Genomic DNA, 27,170 nt, shown 5'->3' on the forward strand with positions numbered 1-27,170 from the left:
TACTTCGTGCAAAAGGTTATGCTTTTAAAAAATCGCATATGTAATTGATTTAAAAAAAATGACAATATTATCTTGTGTTTAAAGTTTTACTTCCATGCTTCGTACAAAATGTGATCCTTGCTTTCAATTCATTTAAATTTTTAAAAAATCAGCGTTCAATTCTAACAAAAAAACAGAATTATAATACCTAAAAAGATCGTAACAAAAGAATTGATTCCCCGGTATAAACAAACCTATATGTTAAAAATTAACTTTTGGAACAGCTAACTAATAACAGCGTAGAAGAATGGTTTTGTTATGTCCACTTTCTTTATATAGTATTTCGCTAAATACTAAAAGTTATTGGTGGATAGTTGTTCCATAATGGCAATGATACCACTCTCTTTTACTTGGAAATAAATATAAAATATAGCTAAGGTTACGTTATGATAAACTGTGTAAAAACAGTGACACAGTTGGCCCGTATTTAAATTAGGTGTATTTTTTTAAGAAATAAATATGTTTTGTTAGTTTTCTGTTAAAATAGGAGTTGGCTATATGTCAATGAGACAACAACCAAGTTGGCTATATGTTAATGAGACAATTCGATCAAGTTGGCTATATGTCAATGAGACAACAACCAAGTTGGCTATATGTCAATGAGACAACGATCAAGTTGGCTATATGTCAATGAGACAACGATCAAGTTGGCTATATGTCAATGAGACAACAACCAAGTTGGCTATATGTCAATGAGACAATTCGATCAGGTTGGCTATATGTCAATGAGATAACAACCAAGTTGGCTATATGTCAATGAGACAACGATCAAGTTGGCTATATGTCAATGAGACAACAACCAAGTTGGCTATATGTCAATGAGACAACGATCAAGTTGGCTATATGTCAATGAGACAACGATCAAGTTGGCTATATGTCAATGAGACAACAACCAAGTTGGCTATATGTCAATGAGACAATTCGATCAGGTTGGCTATATGTCAATGAGATAACAACCAAGTTGGCTATATGTCAATGAGACAACGATCAAGTTGGCTATATGTCAATGAGACAATAACCAAGTTGGCTATATGTCTATGAGACAATTCGATCAGGTTGGCTATATGTCAATGAGACAACAACCAAGATGGCTATATGTCAATGAGAAAATTTGATCAAGTTGGCTATATATCATTGAGACAACAACCAAGTTGGCTATATGCCAATGAGACAACAACCAAGATGGCTATATATCAATGAGACAACAACCAAGATGGCTATATGTCAATGAGACAACAACCAAGTTGGCTATATGTCATTGAGACAACAATCAAGTTGGCTATATATCAATGAGACAACAACCAAGTTGGCTATATGTCAATGAGACAACAACCAAGATGGCTATATGTCAATGAGACAACAACCAAGATGGCTATATGTCAATGAGACAACAACCAAAAATACAACCATAGACTACAAAAAGGTCTAATTCTTGATACATAATCATATTTGTTTGAAAAACCAGTTGCAGTTTAATCAACTTTTAAAGTCATATGATGTTTTTTGTCAGTTTAAATGAATCCTTTTTACATAAATTGCTAAAGATGTTTGAACATTTTCTAAAACAATAGATTATACTTGAAGCTAATATCAAGCAAGAACAAAAGCCCATGTGAGCAAAACAATAAAAATATCTTATCATACATTATTTCAAAGTAAACTGTTAGTAGTGAATTATTCATTTGTTAGAACTGAAGAAGCAAACCATGTTGTGGGAACTGGTTCAAGATACATACCACGTGGTATATCACGTGAAAGGTATATAAGCTAGTGAATGGAAAGAGGGGTTCAAACAATCTGCCTTACCCACAACTTACCGTATTCACTAAACTGGTATAAACATCCTTTAATTTCAAATGATTAAAACATTAAATATAAGACAAAAGAATTGTTCTAAATTAAAGGAAAAACAACTGCTAACCATCATTATAATTTCCAATGACTATGTACAATAAAAATTAAACAGAGCCTTCCGCATCCTTACGAAAAAACCCGGAACTGTAAAACAACCTATTGCAAACCTCTCATTAAAACATAGCCGCGAATTGAAGATTTCAGCAATACAGTTTTAAAGCAATATGTCAGTATAGCATTAAATTACTTAAACCTGCAAACCATGATAATATTAAACCAGTTAATTGACGAGCTTATTAATCTCAATTGTGTGTTATTTGTTTAAAAGAATAAGATACCTGTTCCATCTTTTTCTGTCTTTGTGAAGCTTGGTATTTCTGAGAAATGTGAACAAATTTCATAATATTTTTTTATCCTTGTTTCCTTAAATTATAGAAATGTCTCAACTGTTTCTTTCCATTGCATTTTTTCTTACAACTGTTTTACCTTCGTTTTATACAACAAGCATTGTATATAAAAAACAAAAAAACAAAAAACAAAAAAAACAACAAACAAACAAACAAACAAACAAAAACTAACAGAATTTCTGTTTTATGACAAAGAGTTCAATTATATTCCGATAGCGACCAACGCCCTATTTCAGTCACTATCTAAACCTTCTCCCATTTTATTTAGTTGTGTGATGTAATTCGTCGACTACCGCATGGAAACTGTTTTAAAAGTGCATATGAATTCTAAGAAGGAAAAATCGTAAAAATATACCCTTTTCCCTTCTTCTTCTTCTTCGGCATCAGCTTGGTCTTGTTTCTGGGTTTCGTCGTACGACATAGCAACTATAGCTAAAATCAAGTTTACGAGATAAAACGATCCTAGGAATATCACTATCATGAAATATAAACAATACCAAGGACCTACTGCTCGCAAAATCTACAATAAACATTAAAAAAAATAGGTTAATTGTCGTCAATACATACATATCATGAAAAGCGAGACTTTCTGATCACCATACTTGGTCAATATCATACTCAAAACCACTTTTTGTATTGTTCTGATTATAGATAAGTTTGCTACTATATATTTGATAACGACTAACAATAATAATGATAAGCTGAAAGAAATTCAAACATGAAAACAACTCTTTATAAATTGCTAGTGTTCTGGAAGTGCTTTTCTTGATTTACCTACATCAGTATAACGCTCAAAGCCGAATATTTCAAAGCCAAGGATGTAGAAAAGAAAACAGTTGAAAAGGAAAGGATGAAGAACCTAATCAGTTGAAAAGCTATATAACCAAAAAGGACCTAAAAATAATAACCAAATATACCTAAGGTCAACTTTGCCTGAGGAAGTTGAAACCTTAGTTTCTCAATAAATTAATTATTGAATTCATTAAGGCAGATCAATGAACGAAACTTACCAGTTGGTATAAATTTTCCCAGTAATCTTGCGTCATTAGTCTAAAGGATAACAGCAGAGACACTCCAAAATTGTCATAGTGAGTGTAATTGTAGTTCGGATTCGAATGTGTGCCATTAATACATCTATATCCGTCTTGACATTTTCTAAAGACAATAAAAGATACACGCCTAAATTATTTTACTGATTTTAGAATAAATATTTTCCTAGTATGACTGTTGTTTATAATTTTTTTTTATATTTGCATTCTTACGTAAAACAAAATTTCCGCGTTGAACTTTGCAATAAACAGGATTATTGAGACAAAAACGACTTCGTAGAAATGTCATCTTTACAACTATTTACAGAACCACTGTGGCATTTTATTTACTGACACAATGCAAAAGATGTATCATTATTTGATATAGTAAGTTTCTAAAGGGAAATTTTCTGTGTATTATGATAAAATTTAAATTTAAAACATTTTTGATTTAAATGTTGATCATTTTGTTTAAGTAAAAGTTAAACTAAGTAGAAAATTTTAGTTTAACATTTGAAAAAAAAGACTAAAGTTTGAAAGATTTCTTTGCATTGTAGAAGATATGATAAGTCTATAAATGTATGCTCATTGAATTAAGGGAAAGTATTATAAATCTATGGAAAAAAAATATCCTTCAAATGTTCACAAGATATCATCAGTATTTATATTTCAATTCTATAATATCTTTGTGTTAGATCTTCAAAGTTCTCTTTTTTAATGCAAACTGCCAAGAGTGCCAAAAATATTATAATTTCTAGATCTTTAGATTTGAGTCAGGGCCGGCCGTACCGTAAACGATATTTAGCTACAAGATGGCTTGATTATTAGATTTGAGTCAGGGCCAGCCTTACCGTGAACGATATTTTCCTACAAGATGTCTTTTACTTGACGTTTATTCGAGTAAAATATCTTTTTTGCCAAAACGAATAAAAAAAAACAGTGCGTAAAATGACAATCTTATCAAATCTCCTTCTTTGTAAAGATTTATTTTGAAATGAGCATTTTCTCTAAATTAGTATTTTAGTACTCGTTAAATGTATTAGTGATATTAAAGAAAATACATGTAATCGAATATCACCTACCCAGCCCCGGTGGCATTTCCGCACATAGTAAACTCGTCACCGCCTTTAACCTCCCAGTTTTCTAAAAATAAAATCATTAAAATTTTTAAAAGAATTGAAACTAATGCCTCGTTCACACGTACATTTAATTCGAATTGAATTCGAATCGAATGCGAATCGAATTCGCTAATCGCGTTCACACACTCTTCTTTTTTAATTCGAATTGATTCGAATTGGCTAAATCGCATTATCCAATTCGCATTAGAAATGTGTTTTTGTTAATACGAATTAAAAGTTAACGTCGTTAGGACAGTAAAGCGAATTTGAGGCGCATTGCAATTAGAATTAGAATTTACGTTTGGACGTTAAACGTTTCGAATGCGAATTAAACTAATTCGAATTAGTTAAGGCGAATCGAATTCGAATTACGTGTGAACGCAGCATTACATCTGTATAATTACAAATGTACATTGTTAGAATATGAAATATTGAATGGACTCAAAATTTTAATTGCATATTATAAATGCTTACTACAACATGAAAAAGTATGAACAGTTTTTTTAACGAACAACCTATATCCAATCTAGTCCAAGTTTTACTGAGTTACAGTTCTTAGAGCGACAATTAAATGCTTTAGTGACACAAATTTCAAACACATACATTTATTTTAAGATACAAATATTTCACAGTGGAGTTATTATTTTGAAGTAATAAACCCCTACTGTCGTGAAGTGTTAAGAATTAATAAGGTACAGCCGATCATAGAAAGACATAGCATAACCAAAAGGATCAGTCATCTACCTATTTAGAAATTCAAATAAACTATTGAACTGATTACAGTTGCAAATTAGTAGTTATTTTAAAATAGAAAGGGAACAAATATGTCAAACCTGCAGATAAACGTGAAAATGGGAAAAAACCTGCTGTTTGTGCTTTTTTCCAACTTCAGTTTCATTTACCAAACAAATTTAACGACCACTGAGAAATTCTTTAATTGTATAAAAGGAGTTACGATATTTATAACATATTGAAACATTTTGCACAAAGTTTCTTTTTAAACAATAAATCAGTAAAGAGAGAGAACAAACATACCTTCGTCCATTATCCATTCAAACCATTCAGTTTCACTCATGTTCGTGTTTTGTGCACCGCTTTCGTTAAGAGCCAATTTTACACATTTATGACGTAACGCTCCCATATAAAGTTGCATTCCAATCAAGGCAAAAATGGATAACATAAAGATTGAAAGTATTATGACATCACGTAGCCGTCTAACGGCCTCAAGTAAGGCACCCACAATGGTTTTCAGCCCTGTAAAAAGATTTACTCAATAAATCTAGTGGTGTTGTGATTAAAAAATGAAAAATATATTATTTTTCTACAGCTGGGCATGAACAATTATTTACCAATTCATTCAAATCGTTTCACAGGCGCATGAAAGAATGGACCCCAATATTAAACACAAAAAATATGTCCTGACTTATTGAAAAAAGGGGGTCCATTCTCCAAGCGCTGTGAATCGTTTATCAATAGTATCATAATTATATAAAAAACTAATTCATCTGTACATAACATAATAATTATATATATTGTTTTAGCTTAAAAAAGTTAATTCTCGATATTACTGGTCACTTGACTTAAAATATTCTAGGAATTATAGAAGTATCTGTTTCCATAAAAGCTTCAGAAATGATTTTAAATCGTTATTTCAACTTTCGAGGGTTCTATTATTCATATTATATATATTTTTTTTCAATAGACTCCGTTTTGATGAAACGGTTTTGTGTGGTCGTCTCAATTTCTGCCCATTTGTACCGTGTCCCCGATTGATTGGGATTAAATGTGGATGTCTAAACAGCACTAAATTTACTTTGTGACAAAATCTTTAAAACAATTAATCTTTGATGCATACCGTTTCTTTTTATTGGTATTTTCTTCACAACATTCTATGATCAAGCATTGTAGTGAACGGAGTATCGATGCGTTACTCAGACATATATGCTGTCAGTAACAAATATGCCTAGTATGGTACATAGCAATGTGATCGCATAACACCATTCTAAACATATTTAAACAAATAAATTATAACCTGCTGTTTAGAAAAAAAAGGTGATTATATATGATAATTTTACCTTTATTCATATTTCATTTATCATTGCTTTTTACCCGAACATTGTCTGGCATGTAAAATTACAATTACTACATTTTGTACTTTTATATCAACTGCCTCTAAAGATTGTTAAGTACTACGCATTTAATTTTATTGAGGAAAAAGGGAATATTCATTAATACCAATTTTACTAGAAAATGTTGCATTTAGCCACGATTCCTAAGATCTCGTTAGAAATCCGGCATATTTTCAGAAAAGTTTTATATAAAAATGCAAACTCGTCAAAATGGGTTTGCCGAAAATAAAACATTTCAACATGTTTTCTGCTTGGTAATCAGGAAGATCTCTGGAACATTTTACTATGACACCAGAGCATTGTTTTCAAGTCCTTAACGAATGATTTTTCTTTCTAAAATACTGTAGACGGTTCCATCCAAAATATTAAGTGACATTTCTAATTTTATGATTTCAAAACTTTATACATGTACATATTATATGCATGTTGTCTTTTGTCAATCTCCTATTGGAGGACAAATAGTATGATGATGAAGCTAATATATGTGTTGTCATACTGGGTTAAAGAAACATGTCGCGGCCTTTTATAGCTGGCTATACGGTATGGCTTTTGCTCATTGTTGAAGGCCGTACGGTGATATTTAGTAGCGTACATTCACGGCATTTGGACTCGGGCAGATAGTTGTTTCATTGGCAATTATACCACATCTCCTTGTTTAGAATATATAATCAGCAAACTGTTTCGTCACATTCTAACATATTTCCTTGGACGGGTATTAAGTAATGTGATTATTTACCATACATATACTCTTTGCTTGGACATGTTAATATTTGCCTCTTGGTGAGACGAGGGTAGGTCGATATATATGGAATCAGGTTAAAAATATAAAAATAAATATCTTAAGCCTATTGATTGTTGTTACAATATATTTAGAAGTATATTTTACTTTTGAAATATGAATCATAAATATTTATTGCTAATGTTTTTATACAGTATATATAATTGTGTATTTGTGGGTACCATCATATACTGCACGTTAAAATAAATTAATATAATCTATGTGAATATTTCAAATATTAAAAAAGAAGAGATTAATAAGTGTATACAACACAAATGACTATAAGAGTTAGTGAGGATTTCCAAGAGAACACATATCAAATCTCTGAACCTTCACACAGAGCACAATGATGCCGTATCTAAACAGCGACAACGTCGTGTAATGACAGAAACATTCCTTTGAAAGATTGTAAAAATCAAAACATAATGCTTTAAGATGACTTACTGTGGATTCATTATTATTCGTTGGGTACCTTTTTCCGTGGATATAGGTAAACAACGAACTTAAATGTTCAACGAAGTACACATTTTCTGTAGGCTTGTATGCTGCCTTTGTCATAACCACGGAATCAAATATCCACGAAAATAACTTTTTCTCAATCCACGTTAATTGGTACCCACGAAAAAAAAATCCACTGTGCCACTGACATGAAGTAATCTTACAGAAATCAAGATCATTTGAAACAACAAAACGTATATTTGGTCAATAAACTTGGGTATCTGTTGCAAGTTATATTCCAGTTCATTGATATTTTTTTTAGCGGTTAGTTTAAATATCTTCATATTTCAAATATAATTCGATTGTGCATTTATTTCATTTATTTCCCATTCCTGTTAACGGACCACAGTGGAGCCAACCGGATTTGTTGGTTTCTACATTAATTTTTCACTTCAGTTTCCACGAGAGTAAAGTGACAACAATATCAATCTCAGAATCAAAAATGTAAGTGGAACTCGTTTCGTTGATTTTCTTGCATTAATATTTGTATGTAAAATTTCAAATGTAACTGCACATGCTCCATAAACTCACCGTAAGAACAGGAAAATTATCATTTTTTCACTAATTTTTATGTTATTGGATTTATAAAAAAATGTATATTATCCTATGGACTTGCATTAATTTGACAGATTTCTATTATTCGGTTTACGCATTAATATAATATCAAATTATTTAAAGGAACATGTTATAAACTACAACGGAACAAAGTGTACAATACTATTAAAGGGACACCACTTCTTCTTTAACAGTTCAATCAAATGAAGTAAAATTTGCCTTAAACTACTTTTCATAAGATATGAATTTCAAATGAAAACAGCAAAAAAATAAAAATGTGAAATTGTGTATATTGTGTTTAAAAACAAACAGTTAAAAAGGCCAAAATAAGTATTTCTAGTGATTAATTTTTCTGTTAATCTGTTAAGCAAACTGTTATTGAAAGAAATTGCATGCATGTCGTGGTTATGTAGTAAATAATATAAATCTAATTCAGGTGCTGTTCTACAAATTAGGCATTTTTATTAGAATATGAATTTGCATACGCTAACTTGGTGCAATCACACATCTGAGTCATAAAATGTACAACGTCCACATCAGCCACTATAAATCAGTTTTTCTCAAACATTTTTTCTTACGAAAAAAGTCATTTCTAAAAAAATAGTTTGATGTGTTTTGCACATTTTAAGATGCAGATACTCTTTTCATACCTGGTATCACGGCAACAGTCTTAAGAGCCCGAAGAACTCGAAATGTTCGAAGTGCTGAAAGGTTACCTAGGTCAACACCCATGGTTATATATCTGAAATAACGATTATTCTTCATATTTAAATATTTTGTCAGACACAAAACAAATACCTGGTACTACAGCCACTGTTTTAAGAGCTCTAAGTACACGAAATGTTCTAATGGCGGCAAGGTTACCTATTAGGTCCTTCGGAAGCAACATGGTAACATATCTGAAACAAAATTAGGTTGTGCTAATAAGGAAATGAAGAACATAAATAACTAAACCATCTGTGTGTATGTGCTACATCAAATACGAAAAATAATGTATTTTGTAAAATCCAAGTTTTTGATTATAAAATGTTTATAAAATTTGTTAAATGATTTTGTCAACTCTCCTATTTTTATCAAGAATCAAGAATTTTACAAATTGACTGAAATCTAAATTCTATATTACACTTGATTCAATATAAAACTAATAAATATGACTATGATTCAACTATGTGTGATTTAACAGCTGTAAAATGAACATTTATAATAAGAAGACACGTGATTTCTGTAATTTTTGGAGCTTGTATCAAAGCCATATATAAATTGTATCTAAAGAAAATGTTTTATTTGAAAAAAAATGTACACAACATCTATTGCACATGGCACAGTCCACAGTCCACAAGCACAGCTTTTGGTTCAGAGTTCTTTTGGGTGACAAAGAAACATTCAATAAAGAAACATTGAAAACTGGAGAAAGTGACGAAAAAGCAGAAAAAAGAATATTCGAACAAATTTAGTTTTATCGACAAATTTTGTTATTTGTGCATGTACGTTAAGATTTATTTGACTGGTAGAATAGTTTTGAAATAGCAGTAACAATATCACAGAATTTCCCTTAACTAAACGAAAATACAAACGTGACATGGTAAACAAGTCAAGGTATTTGCAAAATCGCTGGCGACATATTCAGTAACGTCACATTTAATACAGATTTTAGGGATTTTACCAATTGAATAAACAGCCAGTGATTTTATAAATGAATTTTCATTGCTTATAATAAAAATCCAAACATAACAAATAGACTACAAAATATAGAAAGAAAAACATGCGTAACTTTTTATACTTCACAATGAAAAGGTCGACTGGAAACAGTCAACACTATATTCTGAAATCTCAACAGCGACAAACCAGTTGTATATATTGCCAATATTTTTGAGTAATTTGTTTCATTCAGGATTACTAGATTGATAGAAGTAATATTCTTTAAAGGTTTTTAACAGACACTGTAGAAATAGACTACAAAAATTGCAGATTGACAGAAAACATGCCAATATACTTCTTTAATCAAAGATACACATGTATTAAAATCATATTCGCCTAGAGTATTTCAACTAATGTTACATGTCAGAGTATTTCAACTTATGTTGCATGTCAGAATATTTCAACTAATGTTACATGTCAGAATCGAGTAGAGCAGAAACTGTTAACATAACGACCACATGAGTTCACATCTAGTTTTTGATGGCACAATATATAAAATGTTTAACGGTGAATATTTGAACAAAAGCTTCAAATCTGTTGTCCTTATTTTACGTACTGACTATCGTGAATAGACAAAGTTCAGTTCATGTATGAAAGTATAAAACTTTCCGTATTTAACTTAACTTAGTTTACTCTTTCCATTTAACATTTATAATATGGGTGAAATATATTGCATCAGAAGTGTAAAGAAGAGGCAAAATATATCAACAATCAATTCAAACATATTTTAATTAAGCATAATATTAAAAATAATAATGATAAATATGACAATAAAACAAATTTGACCATTATATACACATGCACGTAAATAGCTGCATATACAGATACAGATCAAATAACGATCTAAGCCCAAGATACACTGTTATTAGGATATACAATCTATCAACAACTCATATATACATACCATATGAATAACACGATGTATAATGTTGTTTTTTTTAAATACTCTGATAATTACACGCGATAAGTAAAATTCATTTGCATCATAAAGTTAACTTAGCTACAGTAACTAGTATACAGAGTTAAAACTGGTGTGGGATACATGTACTTGCAAAGAAGTGAGAGAAAGCGAATGCTTATGGTGTGTCTATAAACATTCAAAACACGTTTTAATGTATAAATACTTTCACTAAAATGTTCTTTATATCATAAAAAATTATTTCATGAAAAAAATATTCGAATTGTTATAACTAAAAGATTTTATTAAATAGCTTTCATAAAATATTTTAGTAAACAGTTAAACTTTAAATATTATATCGAAAAGTTTGAACTAAAATATCTTATTGAATAGTTATAACTCAAAGAAAAGTATATCTAGAATTATTATAAATAAAACATGAATTTAAGCAAAATGGAGAAAAAAAATATTTAAATTGCTTATTTGGTCACTGTAAAATATCTGTATAAAAATAACTGAAATTATTATAATTTGCTCTGTTAAAGGCTCACACATTTCCAAAATTTAAAGAATACTTGAAAAAACGTGTAAGAGACCTTTTTTGATATTCTATTTAAGAAGAGTAAGTTTTACGTTCATCTACTGAATAAGACCTTCATTTATATATGTATACAAATATATTATCTTACTTACGCTAAAGATATAACAGTAAAATCCAACCAATTCCACAAATCTCTAAGGTAGGTGTAAGGTTTAAGAATAAAACCTCTTGCTGTAATTTTAACAACTGCTTCTATTGTATAAATTCCCGTAAACACATATCTGAAATGAGAAGAAACAACACGTTCTTATGCTTATTCTTGTAACCGTAATCTTCGACATGGCAATATTTAGAAACAGTCAGAATTCTGCGATCTGATTGTAGTAATAGTACAATGTATATACATATCTTCTGACTAGCAATGTGCTAAACTTCTGCGTTAGATATTCCTTGTTTCGGAATGTGGACGCATTCTGCAACTCAGACTGCCACTTTGCACGCCTTATATATAATATTAATACGGCCTTTTTTTCAAATCCAGAAAAATGAAACAGTTATGAACGAGAGATATAGGATCAACGTCAATATGACAGTTAACAAAAAAGATATCAAAAGATTGACAAACAATATTCAACACTGTATAGACAAACAGTCTCACAGTATTAAAAGCTCTATATCTCACCGAGCCTTGACTAGTTGTGATTAAAAACAACAGGGACACTAGACAAGACTAGCTCTATATCTCACCGAGCCTTGACTAGTTGTGATTAAACACAACAGGGACACTAGACAAGACTAGCTATATATCGCAACGAGTCTAGACTAGTTGTGATTAAACACATCAGGGACACTAGACAAGAATAGCTCTATATCTCACCGAGCCTTGACTAGTTGTGATTAAACACAACAGGGACACTAAACAAGACTAGCTATATATCGCAACGAGTCTAGACTAGTTGTGATTAAACACATCAGGGACACTAGACAAGAATAGCTCGTTATTTCACCGAGTCTAGACTAGTTGTGATTAAACACACCAGGGGCACTAGACAAGAATAGGTCTACATTTTACCGAGCCTTGACTAGTTGTGATTAAACACAACAGGGACACTAGACAAGAATAGCTCTATATTTCACCGAGCCTAGACTAGTTGTGAAAGAATAGCTATAGAGGTAATCCCGTAACAGTGTGGACAACCATAGTACTTTTGTTGTTTAAAATACTGAATCATTTACCTATAACTTGTTTGTCATCGGCTATCGATAACAACGATTTTACGCTCACTCAGTCTGTCAGAGGCCTTCCAGTGGGGATTTAAATAATCACTTGTTACACATTTCGATACATAAAATGAAACTCTTTTCACAATACATTAAAAAATTTGTTTGAAATATTCTTTATATCAGCACACACAACAGTTTCATTTTAGAGAATAATAAATGTTCAGAGCTAATATCATTAAATAATCGAAAAATACATTTGGATTTTCATTGTAAAAACTTCAAGTCGATGGGGTTAATTCATAAAATATCTTTAGATAAAAAATACTCCCACGTTGTGATCATTTAAAAGTAACCTACCATTTATTCAATGCATAGGATTTGTTTGTGAAAAGAGTTCCGGACGATAAAAAAAAATCATTTGTTTAACTGGATATTTATCACATGGATCATCGTTTGAATCATTCAGTCATACAGAGAACTAGTATATGATTAGTTTGCCTTGTATATTCCAGTACTACACAACTCAATTGCCTCTATTTATGTATATATCTATATGTATATCTAATTAATTAAAAGACTTTTCTGTTTGTATCGCTTTTATGTAAAGGGGAAACTGTTACGCGTGTGTGTGATCCTTTTTGTCTCTTTGACCAAAGATAGTTAGTCATAAACTAAATTGCAGTACTCGTCGATATATCATTCTTGTATCTCACGAATGCGGGTCTTTTACTTACAAAACTTATTTTCTTGTAACGTATTTTATTGTTGACGAATGAATGTTGCCCGTTTTTTTTAATGTTTTTGTCGTTTGTTTGTGTCTCATTGACATACAACCGGGTCCCCTTTTCTTCATATTTAAAAACATACGAGATGACATCAATACCAATTCATGACACAAATAACTGAGTTAAACTAACAGCAGAAGAAAGAAAAGGAAAAGCGCTTTCATGGTTGTACTTAATCTCGAAGTTACAATGTGGTCTTTGAAAAAAATGTTGCAAATAAAAAAAAAAAATTTGAATGTTTATATTGGATGTGTAAATTATAACAATTATTTCAATTTCAATCCATATTAAGCTGTTGTTTTTTTCCGCTTTGAGCAAATTTTGACCACATTTTAAAGATTAATTTCCTGCATGTTATGCACATTTTCATTGCGATCTTAAAAAGGACGAAGTTGATCTCTAAACTGCCGTCAATTATTGTGTTTGCGTAAGTTGGGCCGTTTTTAAAAAAATGAATTGATTCTAAGAAAAAATTGGAAAGGAAACAAATACTTTGTTTTAGAAAAAAGAGGAAAAAAACTAATTGATTTACATTCAAAATTACGAACGAAAAAAAAATACGACACTAAGTTTAAAAAAGGAATGTTCATGTATGTGCATGAGAACCCCCCCCCCCCCCCCTTTTCACCAAAAACAACAACAACACACACACACACACACACACTCAGAAAAGAAGAATAGTCGGTGCATAATCATTCTGCTAAGAAGGGTTTTTCACAAGTATAGTAGTTAGTAGAAAAGTTCCAGTTTCCAAAAATGTACCAAACTATACATTTTACCTACTAGTATTTCGTAAATTAATGCAAATTTCATAAGGCTTGGTCCAAATAGCTTTTTACTGTCCAATATCTTGCAAGTACGAAAAAGACCGTACGAAAGTATATTTTGACTATATTTTGTAATTGCACAACTATTGAAAGTTGATCATGCATTCGTTCTAAAATAAAATTTTACACAAGATAAAAGATACTGAGTGAAAAAATTAGACAACCGCAATGGGTTAATCGCTTTGACGTCCGAAAAAGATAATAGCCAACACATACATATATTTTTGGGGCCCGGCTTTATAGCTTGCTGTTCGGTGTGAGCCAAGGCTCCGTGTTGAAGGCCGTACTTTGACCTATAATTGTTTACTTTTTACTCATTGTGACTTGGAAGGATAGTTGTCTCATTGGCACACATACCACATCTTCTTATTCATATTGTAACTTTTAAAGCTAGTTTAATCAATTTTAATGTTTAAAGAAAGTGCGATATCATAAAAATTGTTATCAAAACATAACAAAAACGCAAGTAAAGAATGTAGAAGTATTCAATATTAATCGAAACACGAAGGTTATTCCTGTACTAGGTATTTGATGTAGGCGTTGAAAACCTTTGGTGACCCCACAGTTTAAATGTCTATAATAAATACGACGTGATAAGAGGGCGTTACAGACGAACGTTCACCCAATTTAACCCAGTCAATGGGAGACTTGAGCGCGCCAAAATGTGGTCTCGTCCACACTGTTATGAAAACGATACTATATTTCACCGAGCATAGACTGGATGTGATTAAACACAACAGGGACACTAGACAAGAATAGTTCTATATTTCACCGAGTCTAGACTAGTTGTGATTAAACACAACAGGGGCAATAGACAAGACTAGCTCTATATCTCACCGAGCCTAGGCTAGTTGTGATTAAACACAACAGGAACACTAGACAAGACTAGCTCTATATTTCACCTAGACTATACTTGTTGTGATTAAACACAACAGGGGCACTAGACAAGACTAACTCTAAATCTCACCGAGCCTAGTCTAGTTGTGATCAAACACACCAGGGGCACCAGACAAGAATAGCTATATATTTCACCTAGTCTATACTAGATGTGATTAAACGCAACAGGGGCAATAGACAAGACTAGCTCTATATCTCACCGAGCCTAGACTAGTTGTGATTAAACACAACAGGAACACTAGACAAGACTAGCTCTATATTTCACCTAGACTATACTTGTTGTGATTAAAGATAACAGGGGCACTAGACAAGACTAACTCTAAATCTCACCGAGCCTAGTCTAGTTGTGATTAAACACACCAGAGGCACTAGACAAGAATAGCTATATATTTCACCTAGTCTATACTAAATGTGATTAAACGCAACAGGGGCACTAGACAAGACTAGCTCTAAATCTCACCGAGCCTAGACTAGTTGTGATTAAGCACAACAGGAACACTAGACAAGACTAGCTCTATATTTCACCTAGTCTATACTAGTTGTGATTAAACACAACAGGGGCACAAGACAAGACTAACTCTAAATCTCACCGAGCCTAGACTTGTTGTGATTAAACACACCAGGGGCACTAGACAAGAATACCCCTATATTTCACCGAGCCTGGACTGGTTGTGATTAAACACAGCAGGGACACTAGACAAGAATAGCTCTACATTTCAACGAGCATAGAATGGATGTGATTAAACACAACAGAGACACAAGACAAGAATAGTTCTATATTTCACCGAATCTAGACTAGTTGTGATTAAACACTCCAAGGGCACTAGACATGACTAGCTCTATATCTCACCGAGCCTAGACTAGGTGATTAAACACAACAGGGACACTAGACAAGAATAGCTCTATATTTCACCGAGCCTAGACTAGTTGTGATTAAACACAGCAGGGAGACTAGACAAGAATAGCTCTATCCTTCACCGAGCTTAGACTGGATGTGATTAAACACAACAGGGACACTAGACAAGAATAGTTCTATATTTCACCTAGTCTAGTCTAGCTGTGATTAAACACTCTAGGAGCACTAAACAAGACTATCTCTAAATCTCACCGAGCCTAGATTAGTTGTGATTAAACACACCAGGAGCACTAGACAAGAATAGCTCTTTATCTCACCGAGCCTAGACTAGTTGTGATTAAACACAACAGGGACACTAGACAAGAATAGCTCTATATTTCACCGAGTCTAGACTAGTTGCGATTAAACACACCAAGGGCTGCTTTATATCTCACCGAGCCTAGACTAGTTATGATTAAATTCACCAGGGGCACTAGACAATACTAGCTCTATATCTCACCGAGCCTTGACTAGTTGTGATTAAACACAACAGGGACACTAGACAAGACTAGTTGTGATTAAGTACAACAGGGAATCTAGACGTCTAACACCAACAGCGAATTCTCCATGAAGTACAGAGACAAAACCGACACAGACCAGATTCCTGACTTAGCACAGGTATACAATCATGTGGTGAAGTTCAAACAACCTATCTCCCTGAAAAATATTTATACTAATGGTTTTCCAGCATAAATCACGTGTTTCTGATTCACAGGTTCACTAGAGACCAAAGTTTGGAAAGCCAAAATTATTTTTTTTAATTATAGTAGGCACTGACCATTCATTGTATATTCGTGTCTATGTGTGTAATAAACAAAAAACTTTTTCAGCGAAATTTTTTAAATATCAATGCAGTTTTTATTTTATTTTTAACAAATTTCCTCATTCACCCCAAAAGATGCATGGTCGGTGTGTTAATATCCAACCCTCTTTGTTTTTATTTTTATTTTTAAAACCAAAATGTCTCTACGGAAACTTGTTATTGTTCATATCTTTGTCTTTATAGATACTTGACTTACTGGCAATCATACCACAGATTGTATGTCTGCAAACATTAAAAACCAGACAATCACTTATTAATATCATCACTAATATCATTTCTTTGGTATTCAAATAGTATTTATCTTTGGCAAACAATATCAGATTTACGTTGTGTATGACTGCAAAGCTGACCCATGTGACAGTTATTAAACGCTATATTACCTATTATATATCAAGGAAAACAATCATCAAATAATCATTAAATAAGTTTTTGTATCAGATATATATTATTAAAATCTTTCTGAACAACACTAGATGCTTTATTACTATTTTAATATGTAATAACCATCTGATTTCAGTATCAGCTAATGATCGTATACTATCATTGTCAATATTAACAGTAGGTAACATTGTGTCCATTGGAAACATTGCTGAATCTAGTTCGTCATGCACACTTTTTTGTTTTACAGTTGCCCTATATAGACATTTTTCACTCAAAATACATGACCCCCATGTAGCCATAAGCCACATGGACAATAACAAATACAAAGTAAATAGTGAAAGATGTTGCGTCATAAGATTCCCCATGTATAGTAAAGATGGCGAACCAGCACCTTATTTGTAAGGTTGCTTTTTCTTTTAAACATTAACGATAGGGGTTGACAGTATTTTTGACAGACGGACATAAAGACACGACAAATACCTTTGTCTCCGCAAATACATACATTTCTCTTAGTGTATTTTGTTTCATCTATCGCCTATGGGGTTAGACTACTGTAGGTCTTACCACGTGTTATCACACGATGCGATACAACATAAATAATCATCGCGGATGTTAATGTTTTTTTTTTAATATCACATCACAAAATTAGACGAAATATCCCATTTCAGACGTTTTTAAAGTTTTCGCTCCCCTTCCCCCAATTAAAGCTTAATATCTGGTCAAAATCAATTACTATCTTATGGTCTGTATATGTATATGCTAAAAATGATTTTGTTTGTGTGCAACTGTACAGATAGTGCGACTGTTTAAATGTCCCCTTGGCATCCCGAGGTTCTTTTTTAGGTAGTGCGACTGTATAGAAAAACACAATACTTACTCAATATACTCTCCGTGATTTTTATCCTCCGGCATGGCCATGAAGACACAGTTGACAATAATTGTTATAATCACAAGGGCATTAAACAGAGTCAAAAAAGTTAAGGAAACATTGAATAGATAGACATACATTAATTTATAGTTTTTAATTTAAAATTATGTTTGAGTACAGTAAATGTTTCATGATGTACTCTTTTAAAAAGAACTTTAGGCATATTTACATAATATCATATCAACGCATGTTGAATGCCTCAAAAAAACATGCGAAATTTTCAGGAAAAAAAAGAAAACCCTAATAAAATTAAAATATTCCAGGAGAAATAATGATTTTATCAATAAATTTTTTTATATGATATACAATTCAATAATTAATACATAGTTTAATAAGTAGGTTAGACGATACGTGATGTACGTTTCTTTACAGTTTTTATTGTACAACTAAGTTTCAGCATACATGTGTACATTTATAATAAAAATCTGTCATCATGCACCTCAAATTTTGTATAAAGTATGCAAACATATACGGAATTATACAGAACAATTATAATTAAAAAAAGGAATATGATTGTAGGAGTTGTGGCACAAATACATATAAATACCAGGTTTTGAGTTGTTCTTGAAAAGTGTCATAGTGGCAAAAAAGCACTCTCCCAGAGAAATATGACCAACGGTAAAATATGAAAACCGAATCAAAATACAAAAAGTCAATAAAAACTATAAACATTTCATTTCTGATATTAGTAGTTTCTCTTTTTCACTTAGCTTTGTTTAGCAGATAAAGTTTGAGACTGTGGATTTTTAAAATTTTGATTCCTTTTTGACATATGAAAGTGAATAAAATTATTTTTAACCCTTGTTTTCATCTAGGTAATACCAAGTTGCGCTTTGTAATTAATATCAAAATTACAACTGCATTCATCCCCAGGAATTTGTGATAAAATTTATTGGAAAAATAGATTAAAATTGTATTTTTTATTTGCTAGGTCGTTCAGGCATTATTAAGATGATATCGGTTTCCTTGACGCAACCTCTATTTAAAGTTAACGACTGGTTTATTTATAGCTTCATCCTACAGGAAATCGATATTGGTAGACTTGATTCCAAATATGATAAACTATATTAGCTAAGAATGCGTCTCACTCCGTTAAATGTCAACTCAAATATCGTACGACTGTGTAAATATGCATTGATCGAAGTGATATGATACAACATATACAATATTATTAGATCACCTCGTTACTAACGCTTTATATGCGCTAGAAATCTTTCAAAATGTACTGTATTTTAAATCATCATATAAAGCATTGGAATGCTAATTTAGCTGATGTATCCGTTGCATATAATAGTTCAGAAACTTTTGTTTGAAATTTTAACAGTGAGTTACAGTGATTAATATTGAGACTATACTTTTTTATTTTTACGTTTTTTAAGAGAAATCATATCGATCCTGAATTCTGTTAAACATTTCATCGATATTAAATCGAATTGTTGCAACCTTGTGAAAAGACGGCTATTTACTTCAGAAATCTAGGTTTGAATAAGATACAATTGTAATGTATTAAAATGTTTATGGCTATATTTTTTTTGTTATACCGTTATTCATGCAATCTTAAAAAGGATATGGATGAACTAATAAATATAAAGCTCCTCTTCGGAAAGGGTTGAAAGGACTCAGGAGAAACAGGGCATTTGTAGCACTAAATCGGTATATGGTTTTGTCTTTTCCTATAACACAAAATGTCTGAAATAGAAAAAAATGATAATTTAATGAAATGAGACGTCCAAGTGAAGATAGTAATAAATGAGTCGTTCTAGTGTTGCATCTCAAATGCATAGATTTACCTTGATTTTAATAAAAAATACGTAGAAGTTCATCCAGAAAAAATTAAGCGCTACAACTCAAATACTCCAGTTAATTCTTCGAGAAACAAGGAAAACAGAGGCACACGTTTTGCTAATTATTTGACGTTTACCCCACATTTCTTTTTTCATATAACTTCAGGATTCAAATCTTAAATCAATCTTTTTTAACATTCGTTCATTTTCATTATTTTTTAGGTTAACACGTCTCTCATTTCTTAAAACGCGGATTTAGAACACTATCAACGAAGTATATCGAATAGGTTTTAAATCAGCAATTTCTACCGTTTTGTCCTTGCTTTGTGCGTTTATTAAAATGTACTTGGTTTTGCAGACAGTAAGAAAGATTTAACCATGTTTCTTTATATCTGAGGTGATAGGAGGCAACTGTCCTAAACTTGTGAAACTGATATGTGTATATTGATTTATTCATTTGATATTCTTTATTAATATTTGTTCATTGAATTTGTATGAGATGTTCTCAGTAAAGTTAGTTTAAGCTGGATTCTTACATTCTGTAACCATCAAAATTTTGATCAACGTAGTCTAAGTATTTTAGTAATTTGATTTTATAATTCTAGTTCGGAAGGTTCGGGTAAAGGACAGGAAACATTCGTCTTCCTATTCCATTTGTAAAATATTTTGTTTTCAGAATATATTTCACAATGACATATTAAGGCATAAAGTTCTAGACAATGACTGCGATTTTTTTGTGTGTTGAAATTAGTTCTCTTACTCATTTTCTTTTAGTCGTATTTTTTTCGTTTTTTTCCATGGCGTTGTTAGTTTGTCTTCGACTTATGAATTAGTATATCCCTTTGGTTTCTCCTACCTCTTTTTCAGTATCTGTGAGTACTCTGATCTATACTTTGTGTCCGCTGTCTTTTTGTTTATTGTGTTTTGTGCTTCAAGCTAATCCGACGAGCCAATCCCTTACAATCTGATTTTTACAGTTTGTTCGTATGTTGACATGTGCTGTTATACCACTGTCCCTGGTCAGTTGGAGGATTTAGCGTTAAAAACACATGTTTAATTCCGCCGAATTCTTTATGTGTGGATCCTAAATCAGGAACATGTTATTTTGTTGCTACCGTTTGTTTTCTGCCTGCATGTGTGTTCTATGCTTATTGTTTTAGCATATGTTAGGCCGTTTGTTTTTTTTTTTTCGTTTGAATTGTCTCGCATTTTAACATACCGGTGTCTTTTGTCGCTTACTATATAGTATGGGTTTTGCTCATTGTTGAAGGCATTATTGACCTATAGTTGTTTAAATCGACTTCCTTGGTCTCTGATGGATTGTTGTCTTATTGGCAGTAATACCATTTCGTCTTACTTTCATATGTATATATAAGTGTCATATAATGTTATTCAAAATATATATTCCTTACCATATGTGGATCATAATACTCATCAAGGTCTTCTATTGGTTTACCGACAAATTCTGGAGGAAAGTCATCAATCAATTCTCTAGGTAGTTTCTTACCAGCCTCAAATTTAGGTTCTGGTTTGGGTTCTTCTTCATGGTGAGGTAATTCCTCCTCCTCTCCCTCTTCAGCCGCCTGTTTATCAGCCTTTTTAATAGCCTTTAGATCATTAATATTGGCGTGAATGGTAGCCAGAGATTCTGGGGTGAAGAGGACGAAAGGGGATGTATCTTCTTCTTCCTCCAGCATATCCATGATGAATGTCAGTTTGACCTACTGTTATCTACACCATTTTCTGTAAAATACGAAAAGGAATACAATCGAATGAACATTATTTTTGCTTCTTCGTTAATTTACTTCAATAAATTTAAATGTAAATGGCAACACTTTAAATACCAAAAAAATAGATTTGAGATTTTTCGTATTTAATATCTTTTCTTTACTTGAAAATCTTTCGTTTGTCTACTAATTATGATTGATAAACAGTTTCTGTTCATTTATTTCATAATTTAGATTCAACAAAACAAATTTGTCTGAAAAACATTTTACTAAAGTAATACAATCTCTACAATTCATATTTGTACTTGGCATGATGAATCTGCTTGTTTATTCCCCATATTAAAATACGTAATATCATAGAAAAATAGAATGAAGTTTTCACTTATAACAATAACTTTCTAAAAACGAGGAATTACCATTTTTATGGTCTGAAAATTACCCACAAGAACCAAGTACAACATATGAAAACCTATGTTCTACAAAATAGTCAATACTTATAAATTAGGATATGTGTTCAAATGATGTAAAAATATGAAGATACCAATTCAAGGGGTAAAGTATCAATTGGAATATAATTATATAATCTTAATACATGTTCAGCAACTTCTAAAAAATGGTACATCAAAATGAAGCAATATTGAACAATTTAAGCCAACGCTTTTGTCGTTCAGTTATGTTTTTTAAACAGACCTTCACTGTGAAATTATATTCCGAGTATATAGGTGTAAGTCAAGATACGAAGCCGTCCTAACTCTGTATAAGGTATGCTTTAATTGAATTTCAATTGGATAGATGAAACTATAAACATCGTCGGCAATCATGCATTATGGAATAATATAATCATTCAATTTGCGAGTAAGCAATACTGCTCCTCCGATACCGTGTAAAGATTCACATGACACACGCGTAGACTGTTCAAGTACTAAAAGACATTATTATCATTCAATAAGTATAACAAAAGCTTAATATACAAGCATTGGTGAATGTCACCTAAATTGTTGAAAAATATTCATGTTGTTTATGGTACTTTTCATATAAAAAAAAATTTGTCAATGAATTTCATAAAAAATAAAATATTACACAACTGTTTAAATACATAACCTGTTCTAGCTTTTGCTTTTTGTAAGAGGTCAAATTAATAGCGCCGAACACACCCGTCGTGAATCCATGGGTGTCAATTAAAGCTGTCCTTCGACCGAGCTATGTAAATGAACATTTTTAATTATAACTTAATTGAAATGACAAATACATTGTATAAAAAAGGCTTATATGAAAATTAAAATAAACTAACACCTATTTGTATTGGCGAGTGGGTGTTAACCAAGAAGAAATTCCCGCCACTCCAGTTGAATTTGGATTTTGTGTTTCTTTTAGAAGCTAGCCAATACAACTTTTCTACAAAAATTTGTGCATATACTTCAAAAAACATTCAAGAATGAAACGTGTTTGCAAAAATACTAAGCAAATAGTAAAGAGAGAAAATGTATAAACATCGTAAAAAATTTAAATAAATGTCTTTTAAATCTTTGTGTTGTTTGTTTGCTGTCTGACTCTCGTTGATTTATTCACATACATGTATATTATTTCATTCATACATATTGTTCCAGTACGACGTAAGACGCAGTATATTGTAAATGAAACTTCCAATGGAGTAGTGCAGGTAGTAAAAGTCAAATATGTCACAGTCATAATATTAGTTATCTTGGTGTAATCAGGGGTGTACAGAATTTTACACCGTTGTTGAAAATTCATACACCCTGAGGCGCAGCCGAATGGGTGTATGAATTTTCAACAACGGTGTAAAATTCCGTACACCCCTGATTACACCAAGATAACGAATTTATTTCTTATGAACAATTCCTTTACTCATTTTTAAACCAGGATGTAAAATTGAAAAATGGTAATGAAAAATTTCCAGTGTAACATTTTTTCAACGTCGATGTTGATGCGCATTATTAAATACTTTTTTTCTTTATTTTTGGGAAAATTCAGAAAATTTTTGTGTTCTTTTGAGTTTTCGGGGAAAATTTTTTTTTAAATATTTAAAAAAAAAAAATTTAAATTTTTGTCCTCAAATATTTTTTTTTTTTTTTTTTTGACATTTTATTATATTTTTTTTTTTTTTTAATTTAATTTAATTTTTCTTTATTTTGGCAAACTTTTATTTTTTTTCAATTTTTTGGCAAAATTTTATTTATCCCGGGGTGAACAAGGGTGGGGTGTTATTTACACCGGGGTAATTAACCAATCAGATTGCAGTATTTTTGCTGCATTAGAAATAATATGATTTAGATGTCTTTATGTCTATTATGACAAAATACAAATTCCCACATCTCATCTTGTGCGTATCCTAACCAACATTAACACAAACTTCCAAATTTGTTTCATCATGTTGTAATGGAAACAATCTTTGGTAAGAAATATGTAGTAGTTTCAGATAAAAGTGATCGATTATATTTTATATAAGAAGCAAGTGCTTTACTTACTAACATCGATTTTGTTTTCAATAAATTAAAGCATTAGTTTGTATGTATTGCTATACAGCTATGAACACTTGTTTGCCTATATCGTGTCGATACTTAAATTTTGACATTGAACAAGGTCATGCTTTTCTCAGGCTTTTTATAATGTCTTTACACTAATTACTTTGGATGATTACTGATTGATATTTAAGTCTAGCTATATGATTTATTTGTTAGTTGTAGTAATATTTGAACTAAAGTGTTCTGTAACTGTTAGTCTCTTAGTCTTTTTGTAAGTTGCATTTATACTTCGTGACGATCAGATGAGTCAAGCCCTTTCCAACTGATTTTTACAGTCTATAATGCTGTTACACCATTGTCTCTGGTCAAGGGGAGGTTATACGCTAAGAAAATTATTAACCCTGTCACATTTTTAATGCATCTGCCCCCAAGTCAGGAACCTGTAATTTAGCGGTTCTCGTTGATTGCTGCATGTAAATATTTGATTTTAGACTATTATTGTAGCATAAATCAGTTCTCTGGTTTTTTCGTTTGAATTGGTTCACATTTTTTCATGCCGTGGCTCTGGGTTTTTCTCATTGTTAAAGACTGAACGGACTGAATTGTCTCTATTGGCAGTACTAGTTGTGTCTATAGACAAGATGTATTCAATATATTTCTTAAATCGACCAACTAATACACCAGCCATCGTCTGTATGACCGTCCAAGTTGTCTCTCTGATAGACGGTCCAAAATGTCTCTATAGACGGTAAGTGTTGTCTCTTGTCCGAGTTGTCTTGTTATCGGGCATGACTGGGTTTCATTTTGAAGTTTGTGAAGAGTTCCAGGAAGGCGTGACTAGAGGCAAGGTGCATGAAATGTTTTTCGGAAAAGACTCAAAATTGTACGGAATATTCTGTTTTACTCATGAGCAAACAGTCCTGTATGATTTGAAAATAATAGAGGTTAAATGAATTTATTTTCATAACAATTCTCGAAAGATTTTAACTTAGTATAGTATTCCGTAAGTGTTATCGCTATTTGCAAGTAATTTCTTAATAAGCAACAAAACTAGTATCGTGATAGTTAACTCAAGCGCTTCTTGAAACAAGCGTTTTGGAAAAAGGATGTACTGATTGCAAATCAAGGTTACCACTCCCCTTGCTTGTTGTCCGTTTCATTTAATCATAGATAATATTAATTTAAAGACATCTAGATTTAAAACAAGGTATATAGTCAATTATTTCTGTTTATTATTTTCTTTATATTGAAAGACCCGTTGATACTATCAAAGTTTTCTTTAAACAAGAAAACTTTGTCAAAGTTTTTAAAGGATTTTTTTATAGTGACAACCGTCAATAAAAGCTTTCATCAAAATCTTTGACGGACTTCGATGGAATATAATCTCATTTTTTAGTGCAGTAGAGGAATGAAACCATTGTTGTTTACTTAAAAAAAGCAAAAGGTGGGAAAGAAGGATGAGTTCCAGTTAGAGTTAAGGAAAATTGCTAGGAGTAAATGAAATTATAGATGATTTATTAAAAATTTTTTCGATTAGTGGTTCAATTAACCAAGAAGATTGAATGTTGCTTTGTCCATTTTAAAACAATGCCTGAATTCGGCCGGGCTTAGGAGCGGAATGTACTTCTTTGTTTTCTTTTTAGCAACCAGTTTTTGTCCCTATTCTTCCCACTCATGTACGATTTCTAATCTGCTTTCTCCCTGTGGTAATGCACAGAATGCACAGTGAAAGTCCAATGCAGTCATTCTGTGGGACAATTATATCAATTTTCTTTGTAAACATTGAACTCCCTCCTTTTGTTTGACGAAGTTTAATGAAAATCTTTGATAGTAACAGTAGATGACTTTGATCAAGATTTCTTGTTCAAAGTTTGCTATGGCCAAGTTTTTGATGGAACACCTTGATAGTCACAACAGGACTTAACTTACACCTGCCTTTAAAATATGATAAAAGAATATTATGAGGGGAAAAAACAGACAGTTTCAATGTAGTGGTAGCCCGCAGTGGATCCTATGTAATGCCTTTTATTATCTTATTGTTACAACCTTTAATGACAATAGTTGAAAAACATTTAGACACCAATATACTAATACGTGTATGTATTTTTGATGTTTTAAGCAATTTTAAGTACCAGACAGAAACATAAAGAACTAATAACAAGTTAACCCATAGAAGACTAAAGGTTATCTAATAAACTGAATATACTCGGAGGATTACCACCAATTAAAACAATGCATATATATGTAATCACTCGTAACATTGACAAGATAATAACATAAAATGTAATGAAACTGAACATAAATGAACCAGGAAAAAGACATTTAAAGTGTATCAAAGTATCATTATTTCAACCATTAACTCCATAAAATTGATTTTCTGCACAATAAAATTACGTAATGGAGAAATTCTCAATGGTCATTTACAATGTTTAGAGTAAATTGATTACTTTAAGCAGATAATCCGCCAGGGAAAAACTGTTTGCAGACATCATAATCTGATGCTGTTGTAACTGTTTGCAGACATCATTATCTGATGCTGCTGTAACTGCACCTAAATCCACAAAACATGAACACAAATAAAAGCAAAATACAGTTGCTAAGCAATACTTGGAATAGTGAACCAATAAAATAGAATTAATATTTTTTTACGAACAAGAAGTCGCTCTACCATTCACTTATAGGCAAATAAAGACAAATGTAATTAAAAGAGGATTGCAAATTTCAATTCTGTTTAAAAGGTTGAAACTGTACCAAACCTGTGAATGTGTATGTTTTCCTTAAATCATATCTTAGGCAGTGCCAACAAGTCTTAATTAGATATAAGAAGATGTGGTATGAGTGCCAATGAGACAACTCTCCATCCAAGTCAAAAT

General features: G+C 31.6%; 1 protein-coding gene across 7 annotated transcripts in view; it reads right to left on the reverse strand.

The window, feature by feature from the left end:
• Positions 1 to 27,170, reverse strand: part of LOC127738170 (sodium channel protein para-like) — a 124,023-nt gene that overhangs the window by 42,107 nt on the left and 54,746 nt on the right. For 5 of the 7 annotated variants that reach the window (XM_052249311.1, XM_052249316.1, XM_052249315.1 and 2 more), the window contains exons 3-12: positions 21,500 to 21,830; positions 19,874 to 19,992; positions 18,253 to 18,342; positions 11,696 to 11,824; positions 9,057 to 9,148; positions 5,482 to 5,700; positions 4,411 to 4,471; positions 3,311 to 3,455; positions 2,656 to 2,820; positions 2,232 to 2,270 (exon numbers count right to left, since the gene is read on the reverse strand). In XM_052249311.1, the coding sequence (XP_052105271.1) occupies positions 2,232 to 2,270; positions 2,656 to 2,820; positions 3,311 to 3,455; positions 4,411 to 4,471; positions 5,482 to 5,700; positions 9,057 to 9,148; positions 11,696 to 11,824; positions 18,253 to 18,342; positions 19,874 to 19,992; positions 21,500 to 21,790 (1,350 nt within the window). In that variant the 5' untranslated portion in view covers positions 21,791 to 21,830. Of the gene's footprint in view, positions 1 to 1,856; positions 1,884 to 2,231; positions 2,271 to 2,655; positions 2,821 to 3,310; positions 3,456 to 4,410; positions 4,472 to 5,481; positions 5,701 to 9,056; positions 9,149 to 11,695; positions 11,825 to 18,252; positions 18,343 to 19,873; positions 19,993 to 21,499; positions 21,831 to 27,170 lie in introns of all 7 variants that reach the window. The other 2 variants (XM_052249313.1, XM_052249314.1) reach the window with 2 other exon arrangements.

This window comes from Mytilus californianus, unplaced genomic scaffold, assembly GCF_021869535.1.
Source record: "Mytilus californianus isolate M0D057914Y unplaced genomic scaffold, xbMytCali1.0.p SCAF_4, whole genome shotgun sequence".
NCBI classification, from domain to species: domain Eukaryota; kingdom Metazoa; phylum Mollusca; class Bivalvia; order Mytilida; family Mytilidae; genus Mytilus; species Mytilus californianus.